Here is a 14,676-nt window from a genome sequence, read left to right as displayed (position 1 = left end):
CTTAAGAAAATGAGTACAGTATAAACAATAAACAAATACAGTGGATTCTGGTTAATTGGGACACGTCAGGACCAGTACATTTTGGTCCAATTAAGTGGCTGCCCCAATCAGCTAAAGTTTCATGGAAATAGTTAAAAGCTATTAAAAAGCCAATTTGTTCTAACAATTAGTGTATTTAAATGAAAATACAGAACAAATGAGAACATTACCAATACCTCTACTGTACTATGAAATTGTGTATTCCTTCCTAATAATCACCAACAAAGGAATTCATCCGCCATGTTTTTGATTGAGTGCGAATGAACAAAATCAGTGCAGACACCTAGTGTCGATAACGGACTGTCTTTGTACAATGCTTTCGCCAAATGCATCCTCCAAACCTTTGAGATGATAGCCAATACCTTCAAATTCCGTGTAATTCATAACTTGTAGTGAAGTCATTTCATTTTCACCCGGGCTGTTTCTGGCATCTCCAAGCCAGAATGCTTGAAAATCCCAGTGAGCAAAATAAATAAATTTGTAATAAATTTAAATAATTTAAATTTATAATAATAATAATAATAATAATAATTATTATTATTATTATACCTAAATAAATGAAGGGAATTCTGGCTATTTTCTTGATTTAGTTTTTGTTCTTTAAGAGCTGTCCCAAATAAACGGCTGCCCTGATTAACTGGGCCCAATTAACCGTAAAACACTGCATTAAAATACAGCTACTGTAATTCTAACTATTGTACCCTTAATTAATGATAATATTCAGCTAACACTCAATGACAAATTTATATATAGTTTGTTTGAAAACCAGAGAGTACTTTTTCCGATCCCACATTCAGACCAGGAAGCTGAACTGAAAGGGACGGCCAGCAACCTGCTCAGCTAGTTATACCACCCACAATCTATCAGGTCCAGCTTTTATGGGGAGCTTTGAATCCACCATCAGAGGAAACTAAGATCAGGTAATTCTCTGAAGCATCAAGAGTGTAACTTTTCCATGACTTGTATGCACAAAACAATGCTCAGCCTGGAGTTCCATGTTAAATTATCACTGTCCTGTCATACAGAAGACCCCCATGGAATCACTCCACAGCAAAAAATTTGATATCTAAAGAGGGGGAGCATTTATTCCACCTCAATTAGAACTGCCCATGTTTTTGTGCTTGAAGAACCATTTCAAGATGAAGCCAAGAATCTAGCATTGCTGTGTGTACAAAGTTGTAGTGAGCACAAGTCTTTAATTTGTTACACAATAACAAGCAGATTCTGACTGAGAGAGATGTTGAGGTTTACACAATGAGACCTCTTCCTCCAAATAAGTGTCATCTTGAATTTTTCATCATTAGTGGTTATCCTCATCTTCTTTCTTATCACTGCCAATGTCTTCAGCTCCTGAACACTTGCCTTGATTGTCTCTCCAATCCCCTTGCCTCTCGACTTCCCCTAATTCACCCTTCTTGCCACAATGGCAGGACAGAAGATGTGAGCCATTTCAACAGAGTATTTCAGCAGGCCAGGACAAAAGGGGTTGTAGGCCATATTTGACAAGTGTAGGTCAAGGCCCTAATTTAGTCATCCATAATCTTAACAAAGCTACTTAACAAGTGGCTACTTAAAACCTTCCAGAGATTAAAGAGAATATTTTAATTCAATATATCATTTGTGGCCACCTGTAATTTCCCTCGGTTACAGTTGGGGTCATAACAGAAGTTAATCATTTCGCTATGGGCTCTGTGTCAAAAATGAAGTACACCAAAAGAGTATCCATGATCCTGATGGGTCGTTGTGGCTGGTTGTTTCCTGACCGCTATTAAAATTGCTCGCTTTTTGAATAAAATCCATCTTTCCATGGATTTGAACTAATTCCTTTGCATTACTAGGCCTATAAGACAATAGGTATACCACCATCTGTTCTTTAAGTTAACTGATCACCAAAAGATATGTTACCACTCAAAGAACAACTTAACTTCCAACAATGAGATTCACATTTTAAATAATGAGTCGTGGCATCATGGTTGTATTGGTGGATGACTGAGTTCAGATCCCACTATCAAACCCCTCTCTAGAATCCTTATGGACAAAGACGGCAGGGTCATGGGAACACTACCGCCTCCATTTCCCATTTGAGTCACAGATCAGCCAAACTTTGTGAACTGTCAAGATTGCTTTATTGTCCCGAAACTCGCTACCTAATAGCAGGCTCCACTCGGGCCTGAGGATGACTTGCTTCCACTCCAGTCCCACAGGCTCTGAGGTGGCTCATGAAGCCAATGCAAGGCCCTCAAATGGGGCATGCAGCGAGCGAGAGATACGTCACTGCTACTTTTTGTTCAGGCTGCTTCTAAAGAATACACTCAGACTCCCTGACACTCGGCGCCCTCCTTTCATTACGACCATCAGGGAGAAGATACAGGAGCCTGAAGGCCCACAATGAACGTTTAGGAACAGCTTCTTCTCCTCTGTCATTGCATTTCTAAATTGTTCATGAACACTACCTCATTATTCTTCTCTTGCACTATCCACCTATCTATTTATCTACCTAACTATCCATATCTACTAGAAAAATAGAAACATAGAAAATAGGTGCAGGAGTAGGCCATTCAGCCCTTCGTGCCTGCACCACCATTCAGTAAGTTCATGGCTGATCATCCAACTCAGAACCCTGTACCTGCTTTCTCTCCATACCCCCTGATCTCTTTAGCCACAAGGGCCATATCTAACTTCCTTTTAAATATAGCCAACGAACCAGCCTCAACTGTTTCCTGTGGCAGAGAATTCCACAGATTCACCACTCTCTGTGTGAAGAAGTTTTTCCTCATCTCCGTCCTAAAAGGCTTCTCCTTTATCCTTAAACTGTGACCACTCGTTCTGGACTTCCCCAAAATTGGAAACAATCTTCCTGCATCTAGCCTGTCCAATCCCTTTAGAGTTTTATATGTTTCAATAAGATCCCCCCTCAATCTTCTAAATGCCAGTGAGTATAAGCCTAGTCGATCCAGTCTTTCTTCATATGAAAGTCCTGCCATCCCAGGAATCAATCTGGTGAACCTTCTCTGTACTCCCTCTATGGCAAGAATGTCTTTCCTCAGATTAGGGGACCAAAACTGCACACAGTATTCTAGGTGCGGTCTCACCAAGGCCTTGTACAACTGCAGTAGAACCTCCCTGCTCCTGTACTCAAATCCTTTTGCTATGAATGCCAACATACCATTTACCTTTATCACCACCTGCTGTACCTGCATGCCCACCTTCAATGACTGGTGTACAATGACACCCAGGTCTCGTTGCATCTCCCCTTTTCCTAATCGGCCACCATTCAGATAATAATCTGTTTTCCTGTTCTTGCAACCAAAGTGGATAACCTCACATTTATCCACATTAAATTGCATCTGCCATGAATTTGCCCACTCACCTAACCTATCCAAGTCACCCTGCATCCTCTTAGCATCCTCCTCAGAGCTAACACCGCCGCCCAGCTTCGTGTCATCCACAAACTTGGAGATGCTGCATTTAATTCCCTCGTCTAAATCATTAATATATATTGTAAACAACTGGGGTTCCAGCACTGAGCCTTGCGGTACCCCACTAGTCACTGCCTGCCATTCTGAAAAGGTCCCATTTATTCCCACTCTTTGCTTCCTGTCTGCCAACCAATTCTCTATCCACATCAATACCATACCCCCAATACCGTGTGTTGTAAGTTTGCACACTAATCTCCTGTGTGGGAGCTTGCCAAAAGCCTTTTGAAAATCTAAATATACCACATCCACTGGCTCTCCTCTATCCACTCTACTAGTTACATCTTCAAAAAATTCTATAAGATTCATCAGACATGATTTCCCTTTCACAAATCCATGCTGACTTTGTCCGATGATTTCGCCTCTTTCCAAATGTGCTGTTATCACATCTTTGATAACCGACTCTAGCATTTTCCCCACCACCAATGTCAGACTAACCGGTCTATAATTCCCCGGTTTCTCTCTCCCTCCTTTTTTAAAAAGTGGGGTTACATTAGCCACCCTCCAATCCTCAGGAACTAATCCAGAATCTAAGGAGTTTTGAAAAATTATCACTAATGCATCCACTATTTCTTGGGCTACTTCCTTAAGCACTCTGGGATGCAGACCATCTGGCCCTGGGGACTTATCTGCCTTTAATCCCTTCAATTTACCTAACACCACTTCCCTACTAACATGTATTTCCCTCAGTTCCTCCATCTCACTAGATCCTCGGTCCCTTACTATTTCCGGAAGATTATTTATGTCCTCCTTAGTGAAGATGGAACCAAAGTAGTTATTCGATTGGTCTGCCATGTCTTTGCTCCCTATGATCAATTCACCTGTTTCTGACTGTAAAGGACCTACATTTGTCTTGACCAATCTTTTTCTTTTCACGTGTCTATAAAAGCTTTTACAGTCAGTTTTTATGTTCCCTGCCAGCTTTCTCTCATAATCTTTTTTCCCTTCCTAATTAAGCCCTTTGTCCTCCTCTGCTGGTCTCTGAATTTCTCCCAGTCCTCAGGTGTGCTGCTTTTTTTTTGCTAATTTATATGTTTCTTCTTTTGGACTTGATACTATCCCTAATTTCCCTTGTCAGCCACGGGTGCACTACCTTCCCTGGTTTATTCTTTTGCCAAACTGGGATGAACAATTGTTGTAGTTCATCCATGCGATCTTTAAATGCTTGCCATTGCATATCCACCGTCAACCCTTTAAGTATCATTTGCCAGTCTATCTTAGCTAATTCACGTCTCATACCTTCAAAGTTACCCTTCTTTAAGTTCAGAACCTTTGTTTCTGAATTAACTATGTCACTCTCCATCTTAATGAAGAATTCCACCATATTATGGTCACTCTTACCCAAGGGGCCTCGCATGACAAGATTGCTAACTAACCCTTCCTCATTGCTCAATACCCAATCTAGAATGGCCTGCTCTCTAGTTGGTTCCTTGACATGTTGGTTCAGAAAACCATCCCGCATACATTCCAAGAAATTCTCTTCCTCAGCACCCTTACCAATTTGGTTCACCCAATCTATATGTAGATTGAAGTCACCCATTATAACTACTGTTCCTTTATTGCACGCATTTCTAATTTCCTGTTTAATGCCATCCCCAACCTCACTACTACTGTTAGGTGGCCTGTACACAACTCCCATCAGCGTTTTCTGCCCCTTAGTGTTATGCAGCTCTACCCATATCGATTCCACATTCTCCAGGCTAATGTCCTTCCTTTCTGTTGCGTTAATCTCCTCTCTAACCAGCAATGCTACCCCACCTCCTTTTCTTTCCTGTCTATCCCTCCTGAATATTGAATATCCCTGGATGTTGAGCTCCCATCCTTGGTCACCCTGGAGCCATGTCTCTGTGATCCCAACTATATCATATTCATTAATAACTATCTGCACATTCAATTCATCCACCATGTTACGAATGCTCCTCGCATTGACACACAAAGCCTTCAGGCTTGTTTTTACAACACTCTTAGCCCTTATACAATTATGTTGAAAAGTGGCTCTTTTTGCTTTTTGCCCTGGATTTGCCTGCCTGCCACTTTTACTTTTCACCTTACTACTTTTTGCTTCTACCCTCATTTTACACCCCTCTGTCTCTCTGCACTTGTTCCCATCCCCCTGCCACATTAGTTTAAAGCCTCCTGAACAGCAGTTGCAAACTCTCCCCCTAGGACATTGGTTCCAGTCCAGCCCAGGTGCAGACCGTCCTGTTTATACCGGTCCCACCTCCCCCAGAACTGGTTCCAATGCCCCAGAAATTTGAATCCCTCCCCTTTGCACTATTTTTCAAGCCACGTATTCATCCGAAATATCCTCCTATTTCTACTCTGACTAGCACGTGGCACTGGTAGTAATCCAAAGATTATTACCTTTGTGGTCCTACTTTTTAGTTTATCTCCTAACTCCCTAAATTCACCTTGTAGGACCTCATCCTGTTTTTTACCTATATCGTTGGTACCTATGGCTGTTCACCCTCTCATTCCAGAATGTCCTGCAGCCGCTCAGAGATATCCTTGACCCTTGCACCAGGGAGGCAACATGCCATCCTGGAGTCTCATTTGCGGCCGCAGAAACGCCTATCTATTCCCCTTACAACCGAATCCCCTATCACTATAGCTCTCCCACTCCTTTTCCTTCCCTCCTGTGCTGCAGAGCCATCCATGGTGCAATGAACTCGGCTGCTGCTGCCTTCCCCGATGAGACATCTCCCCCAACAGTATCCAAAACAGTATATCTGTTAAGGAGGGAGATGACCTCAGGGGACTCCTGCACTACCTGCCTACTGCTACGCTGTCTAGTGGCCACCCCTTCCCTTTCTGCCTGTGAAGCCTTTACCTGCAGTGTGGCCAACTCACTGAATGTGCTATTCACGACTTTCTCAGCATCGAGAATACTATCATACTCAGCATACTATCAAAGGAAATTTATTATGTCTTGCACTGTACTGCTGCCACAAAACAACAGAATTCACCACATATGTCAGTGATAATAAACCTGATTCTGCTTCTGAAAGCCCAAGATTTGACAATGATAGCTTATTCTTTTGAGCTTAAACATTTTGAAATTACCAACATTACATGGTGAACAAAAAAATCTAAGGCACAAACATTCTAGTGAATTGATTACAAGATTTGTTTTTATATGTACAAAATGACAACAGCTGGAAGAGAAGAACAGCAAAGGCATATGCTACTGAGCCGTTCTGTGCCTAGAAACAGCAGCTACACCAGGGATGGCCAACCTATGGTGCATGCGCCAAAAGTGGCGGATTGGATGATTACAAGTGGCGCATTGCATCTCAGTGATAATAATAAAAAAGTAAGCCTACTCATGCAAAAAGTATTAACCAAAAACCGATTTGTAGAAAAAAAATCTATAACAGGAATTCAAGTAGCTTAGAGCTAGAAATGGGTTTTACTGAGAATAAATCTAAAATTTAGCAATTACCTTTAGCCATTTTATTACTTCACGCATATCTTTTGGCGAGTGTTATCTTCTTTCACATTAATCTGTTTTCAATTTAAAAAAATGTTCAATGAGTCAAACTAGGAAAGAAGGACTTTTGTTCTGCGGTCGTTCCATAACTGTTCAATACACGTTTGATACTTGTTAGATCCTGAGGCACCAGGTATCTGCACCAGGTATCTGCACCAGCGGTGCGTCGCAAGTTTTTGCCAGTCAGTTTACAATTGACACTCGTTCACAACAGACTTGTGCTTTGTTCGTCCTTCGTGAACATTTGCAGTTTTGTACTTTTTTGAAAATTAAGCCTTGTTTTTACATTCAGTTACCCATCACAGTGCAAAAGAAAGGCAGAAAGTGATAGTAAGTGTGAATTCAATGAACAGTGAGAAAATGAATTCTTATTTATAGCGGATCCTCAGGAAATCTGTTGTGCATTGTTTGTGAAAACACTTTTTGAAGACACGATCTTAATAGAAACTATAAAACACAACATCTGACTGAAATAGAAGGAAAACTGAAGCTAGTACTTGGGTCTGAGTTACAGAAAGAATATGTGATTAAGAAAAAGGAAGAAATCAAAAGAAGACATAATATATTAAAAGTCTCACATCATATTCAGGGTATTTCATCTTCAGATCAACATGTAATTGCATTTGTTACATTATTGGCAAGAAGGGCTATTTTATTAAAATGGAAAGCTACCTCTGTCCCTACATTAATTGAATGGTTTTCTCAAGTAATGTTATGTCTCAGTTTGGAAAAAATTAGAAGTAGAACTTTTGATGCCCGATTCAATTTTGAGAGAAGATGGGGCTCTTTTGCCAAATATTATCATTTAATTTGATTTATTTTATATGGTTTCCTTCCAATCTTATTCTATATAAACATGAATTGGCGGTTGATGATTCTTCTTCTTTATATATATCGATGCTGCTAAGACGTATTGATCTGGGGGTTGATTCCTAATGGGTTTTTCCCCCTTTTTTTGGAGTCAGTGGGGTTTTTTTTCAGTTAGTTGGGGTTCTTTTTTTCCCTTCTTTCCTTATATATAATTTTTTTTTCATTTTCATATACTATGATAAGCTTTTTTTCTCTTCTGCTTTATTAATTGTATATATATCAATTTGTTGAAGTTTTGTATCATTATATAGCTGTAGAAGATTATGTACCAATAAATAGATTCTAAAAATGAAAAATGATATATTAAAAGTCTCATTAAGGTAAGTAATATTTATCTTGTTTTTATATTAAATCAATATACCATGTAAAATGCTTAATATGTCTATATTAACATACTTTTACAAGAATTGAATGAGGGTACAAGAGTTGTATGGTGCATCTGAACTCGTGCGTGAAAGAATTGACACATGGAATGTAAAAGGTTGGCCACCCCTTAGCTACACTATCATGGGTAACAGGGAAATTGACTGGGATGTCATAACATGGCAGACTACAGTGGAAAACACTTGACAGCAAAATGTGACCAATTACCATGGCAACAAGAAATTAAGTTTATAGATAGGAAGCATATGATCAACAATACACAGTGGATTCTGGTTAATTGGGACACATCAGAACCAGTATATTTTGGCCCAATTAAGTGGCTGCCCCAATTAGCCCAAGTTTCATGGAAATAGTTAAGAAGATATAAAAAAAGACAAACTATCATTTAACTTAGTTACACACACAGTGCTGGAATTCAGCCGGCCAGGCAGTACCTATGGAAAAGAGTTGACACTTCGGGCCAAGACCCTTCATCAGGGCTGGAAAAAAAAGGATGAGAAGGCAGAGCAAGAAGGTGGAGGGAGGGGAGGGAGAAGAGCCAGGTGGCAGATGATAGGTGAAACCAGAGACAGGGGGAGGGATGAAGGAAAGAGCTGAGACGCTGATTGGTGGAAGAGATACCGGGCTGCAGAAGGGGGGAATCGATAGGAGAGGGTAGAAGACAATGGAAGAAAGGGAAGGGGGAGGAGCACCAGAGGGAGGTGTGGGGTGGGTAAAGAGATAAGGTGAGGGAGGGAAATAGGAATTGGGGAATGGTGAAGGGGGGGGGGGGGGAGTGCGCAATTACCGGAAGTTCGAGAAGTCGATGTGCATGCCATCAGGTTGGAGGCTGCCCGGACAGAATATAGGGCTTTGCTCCACCCACCTGATTGTGGCCTCATCGTGGCATTAGAGGAAGCCATGGACTGACACATTGGAATGGGCATACTTAGTAGAATTGAAATGGGTGGCCACGGGGAGATCCCTCTTTCTCTGGAAGGTGAAGTGTAGATGCTCACCGAAGAGGTCTCCCAATCTACGTCGGGTCTCGCAGATATACTAGAGGCCACAGGTGAGGTGTCACCTCACCTGGAAGGACTGTTTGAGACCCTGAATGGTAGTGAGGGAGGAGGTGTAGGGGTAGGTGTGGCACTTGTTCTGCTTGCAAGGATAAATACCAGGCAGGAGGTCGGTGGGGAGGGACGAATGGACAAGAGAGCCACATAGTGAGCAATTGCTGCGGAAAGCAGAAGGTGGGGGGGGGGGGGGGGAGACGGAAAGATGTGCTTGGTGGTGGGATTCGGTGCTCCCAGTGTGGCCTTCCGTGTATCAGTGAGACCTGACATAGACTGGGAGATCGCTTTGTCGAGCATCCACACTCCATTTGCCAGAAACAGTGGGATCTCCCAGTGGCCACCCATTTCACTTTCACTTCCCATTCCCATTCCAACAGCTGCGACGAGGCCACACTCAGGTTGGAGGAGCAACACCTTGTATTCTGTCTGGGCAGCCTCCAACCTGATGGCATGAACGTCCAGTAATTGCAACCCCCCCCTTCACTATTCCCCAATTCCCGTTTCCCTCTCTCACCTTCTCTCCTTGCCCACCCACACCTCTCTCTGGTGCTCCTCCCCCTTCCCTTTCTTCCAGGCCTTCTACCCTCTCCTATCTCCTACTCAGCCCTGTAACTCTTTCATCAATCAACTTCCCAGCTCTTTACTTCACCCCTCCCCAGTTTCACCTATCACCTACCACCTTTTACTTCTTCCTCCCCCCCCACTCCACCTTCTTACTCTGACCTCATCTTTTTCTCAAGCTGTGATGAAGGGTCTCAGCCTGAAACATTGACAGTACTCTTTTCCAAAGATGCTGCCTGGCCTGCTGAGTTCCTCCAGCATTTTATGTGTGTTGCTTGGATTTCCAGCATCTGCAAGATCTCTTGTTATTTCACTGAGTAATAAGTTATGTATTTAAATTAGAATATTCCCACGCTGCTATAGTACATAATATAAAAGGAGTTCCTAATAGTGACTGCCAAAGGAATTCATCCAGTGTCCACTGCCACGTGCTGGGTATCCAGGGGGGCAGCACCTCAGAGGGCTTGCCATGCCCAATCTGGGACTGCTCACTCACTTTTGATCCCCACTGGACACTCACCTGGAGCTCCAACTAGCTGTTCTCGCGCAACAGTGGCCACACTGTTTCGACAAGCGGGCTAAACGAGGTGAGCCTCACACCCTGGAAAATTAGGGTTACGCCTATCCCCAGCGAATGAAATCAGCTCCTGATGAGATTAACAGTGAGATCCAACTCCCAAGGTGGTGCTCTGCAACGTTTTGCATGGAAGGAGTCAGGGCTATCCACGGCAACCAAGGAAGATCCCAGTTTGTGCCGACTATTTGTACCATTGGACACAGACTTCCAGGGTTGAGAGAGTGAAACTGTTCCACCGCAAAGGCTTTTCCACTTTAAAATCTCTCCTGCACAGACTCCACCGTCATCGCCGGATACAACAGACAACCAACATGCTGCCGTCTTCTTTTGATTGACTGTAAATGAACTAAATTAGCACAGACACCTAGTGCAGATAATGGACTGCCTTCGTACAAATGCTTTCGCTAGATCTTAGTTTTCATTATAATATTCAAGTTGATTGTCTATACTGTACAGTACCTTCAGATTCTTTGTAGCTCCTTAACTTTCTGAAATAGTGAAATCGTTTCATTTTCACTCCAAGACTGAATGCTTGTAACTGCAGTGAGCAAAACAGTTCTGAATTGTGTTACTGCTTATTTCTGGGCAACTCTAAGTGAATAAAACTACTGTGTTTTGAACACAAACACATGCAACTGATGCTATTTTATAAAACTGAGCACAGTGTAGTGTATAGTGGCCACAGAAGTTCATTTGACTGATGCTAGTTAAGAAACTGTTTAGGAACATTCTCCTGTCCCAATTAAGTGATGCAGAAACCCAAATAAACTAAGGGAATCCAGCTACTTTCTTGATTAAAACAACAACACACACAAAATGCTGGTGGAACACAGCAGGCAGCATCTATAGGGAGAAGCGCTGTCGATGCTTTGGGCCGAGACACTTCATCAGGACTAACCGAAAGGAAAGATAGTAAGAGATTTGAAAGTAGTGGGGGGAGGGGGAAATGCGAAATGATAGGAGAAGACCGGAGGGGGTAGGATGAAGCTAAGAGCTGGAAAGGCGATTGGCGAAAGTGATACAGAGCTGGAGAAGGGAAAGGATCATGGGACGGGAGGCCTCGGGAGAAAGAAAGGAGGTGGGGGGAACACAAGAGGGAGATGGAGAGCAGGCAAACGACTAAATACGTCAGGGATGGGGTAAGAAGGGGAGGAGCGGCATTAACGGAAGTTAGAGAAGTCAATGTTCATGCCATCAGGTTGGAGGCTACCCAGCCGGTATATAAGGTGTTGTTCGTCCAACTTGAGTTTGGATTCATTTTGACAATAGAGGAGGCCATGGATAGACATATCAGAATGGGAATGGGACGTGGAATTAAAATGTGTGGCCACTGGGAGATCCTGCTTTTTCTGGCGGACCGAGCGTAGGTGTTCAGCGAAACAGTCTTGCAGTCTGCGTCGGGTCTCACCAATATATAAAAGGCCACACCGGGAGCACCGGATGCAGTATACCACACCAGCCGACTCACAGGTGAAGTGTCGCCTCACCTGGAAGGACTGGCTGGGGCCCTGAATGGTGGTGAGGGAGGAAGTGTAAGGGCAGGTGTAGCACTTGTTCCGCTTACAAGGATAAGTGCCAGGAGGGAGATCGGTGGGAAAGGATGGGGGGGGGGGACGAGTGGACCAGGGAGTTGCGTAGGGAGCGATCCCTGTGAAAAGCAGAAAGGGGGGGGGAGGGAAAAATGTGCTTGGTAGTGGGATCCCGTTGGAGGTGGCGGAAGTTACGGAGAATTATATGTTGGACCTGGAGGCTGGTGGGGTGGTAGGTAAGGACAAGGGGAACCCTATCCCAAGTGGGGTGGTGGGTGGATGGGGTGAGGGCAGATGTGCGGGAAATGGGAGAGATGCGTTTGAGAGCAGAGTTGATGGTGGACGAAGGGAAGCCCCTTTGTTTAAAAAAGGAAGACATCTCCTTTGTCCTGGAATGAAAAGCCTCATCCTGAGAGCAGATGCGGCGGAGACAGAGGAATTGTGAGAAGGGGATAGCATTTTTGCAAGAGACAGGGTGGGAAGAGGAATAGTCCAGGTAGCTGTGAGAGTCTGTAGGCTTATAGTAGATATCAGTAGATAGGCCGTCTCCAGAGATGGAGACAGAAAGATCAAGAAAGGGGAGGGAGGTGTTGGAAATGGACCAGGTAAATTTGAGGGCAGGGTGAAAGTTGGAGGCAAAGTTAATGAAGTCGACGAGCTCAGCATGCGTGCAGGAGGCAGCGCCAATGCAGTCGTCGATGTAGCGAAGGAATACACCTGCCCTTACACTTCCTCCCTCACCACTATTCAGGGCCCCAGACAGTCCTTCCAGGTGAGGCGACACTTCACTTGTGAGTCGGCTGGTGTGGTAAACTGCGTCCGGTGCTCCCGGTGTGGCCTTTTATATATTGGTGAGACCCGACGCAGACTGGGAGACCGTTTTGCTCTGTCCGCCAGAGAAATCAGGATCTCCCAGTGGCCACACATTTTAATTCCACGTCCCATTCCCATTCTGATATGTCTATCCATGGCCTCCTCTATTGTCAAAATGAATCCAAACTCAGGTTGGACGAACAACACCTTATATACTGGCTGGGTAGCCTCCAACCTGATGGCATGAACATTGACTTCTCTAACTTCTGTTAATGCCCCTCCTCCCCTTCTTACCCTATCCCTGACATATTTAGTTGTTTGCCAGCTCTCCATCTCCCTCTTGTGTTCCCCCACCTCCTTTCTTTCTCCCGAGGCCTCCCGTCCCATGATCCTTTCCCTTCTCCAGCTCTGTATCACTTTCGCCAATCGCCTTTCCAGCTCTTAGCTTCATCCCACCCCCTCCGGTCTTCTCCTATCATTTCGCATTTCCCCCTCCCCCCACTACTTTCAAATCTCTTACTATCTTTCCTCTCAGTTAGTCCTGACGAAGGGTCTCGGCCCGAAACGTCGACAGCGCTTCTCCTTATAGATGCTGCCTGGCCTGCTGTGTTCCACCAGCATTTTGTGTGTGTTGTTGTTGGAATTCCCAGCATCTGCAGATTTCCCCGTGTTTACTTTCTTGATTAATTTTTGTTCTTTAAGAGTTGTCCAAAATAAGTGGCTGCCTTGACAGAGCAATTAACCAGAATGCACTATATATAGCAATAGAACACAGAACACCACAGTACAGGCCCTTTGGCCCAAGATTTTGTGCTGCCCTTTGAACCTACTCTAAAATCAATCTAACCCTTCCCTCCCACATAGCCCTCTATTTTTCTATCATTTTCTCACTAAAACAATGGTAAATTCTAATAGGTCCCATACCTATGAAGTGAAGGAGTGCACAGATATAAACCACCGTAGTCCTTCCCATGCAAGACTCTACCAACCACCCCATCAGGACTGGAGTCAGGGTGTTGGCACCAATAAAGCACAGGTTGGCCATCGCAGCCTGGTAGTTCTTGTAGCCCAGTTTCAGAGTGCAGAACAGAATCATGTTGCAGACGATGCCAAAGTGAGTAAAGCGCTCACACAGCTCAACGGAGAGCAGGCAGACCACAATCTGCACCCTTTTTCTGGAATGCCGCATGCCTCCACTCTCGTTCCCTCCTCTCCTCTGTTCGGCTCCTTGTCGATTTTCCAAACCCATGGCCGCCGCCCCGGCCCCGGCCCCGGCCCCGGCCGTGTGAGGTCTGCGCGGTGGACCTGCCGGCGCTTATTATTCAGTCGTCAGACTGGTAGGAAGAACGGTTTGAATTTCGCGGGCAAGTGTGACTATTTCACGGCTTTAATATCGCGCCTTGATGCTGTACCGACGAGCGAGCCCTACTGTCTCGCTGTTTGAAAGTGGACTTTCATGACACATATTGATAATATTTTGCATAAAGATCCAGAAACCTTTGCTTTCTTTGCAGGGTTGCTTGATCCGGTCTGCATATGAGAGATTTCCAGCATTAGCAACTTCCTTTGAATCACTCTGCTGTTCGCAATGCTCTGGCACTTTACTCCCGTGTTACTTTATCGCTTGCACATAAGTGTACTTGTAAACACCGAGGACATTAATCCATCCTTTAGCGACAGTCATCGACGTTGCTACTCTAATCTCATTTAATGCATTTGTTAGAAGGGGTGGGGGGAGTTGCTGGGTGTGAGGTAGCGACGTATCTTGTTAAACTACTTTGGGAGAATGCAAGTTGAGGTTGCAATAATGCATCCCGTCCTGCCGTGAGCCTAGCAGCATATTCACCTCCCCCAGAAAGTACAGTACTGTAATACGTTTTTA

At 44.1% G+C, this 14,676-nt stretch overlaps 1 protein-coding gene across 5 annotated transcripts in view; it reads right to left on the bottom strand.

The window, feature by feature from the left end:
* slc15a5 (solute carrier family 15 member 5) overlaps positions 1-14,434 on the bottom strand; it is a 59,440-nt gene extending 45,006 nt beyond the window's left edge. For 3 of the 5 annotated variants that reach the window (XM_073066184.1, XM_073066185.1, XM_073066187.1), the window contains exon 1: positions 13,719-14,129. In XM_073066184.1, the coding sequence (XP_072922285.1) occupies positions 13,719-14,043 (325 nt within the window). In that variant the 5' untranslated portion in view covers positions 14,044-14,129. Of the gene's footprint in view, positions 1-6,957; positions 7,022-13,718; positions 14,130-14,291 lie in introns of those variants that run through there. The other 2 variants (XM_073066188.1, XM_073066186.1) reach the window with 2 other exon arrangements.
* Between the last annotated feature and the right edge of the window lie 242 nt (positions 14,435-14,676).

Source organism: Hemitrygon akajei, chromosome 14 (genome assembly GCF_048418815.1).
Source record: "Hemitrygon akajei chromosome 14, sHemAka1.3, whole genome shotgun sequence".
In the NCBI taxonomy this organism is placed as follows: Eukaryota; Metazoa; Chordata; class Chondrichthyes; order Myliobatiformes; family Dasyatidae; genus Hemitrygon; species Hemitrygon akajei.
This window is presented reverse-complemented; position numbering and strand designations above follow the sequence as displayed.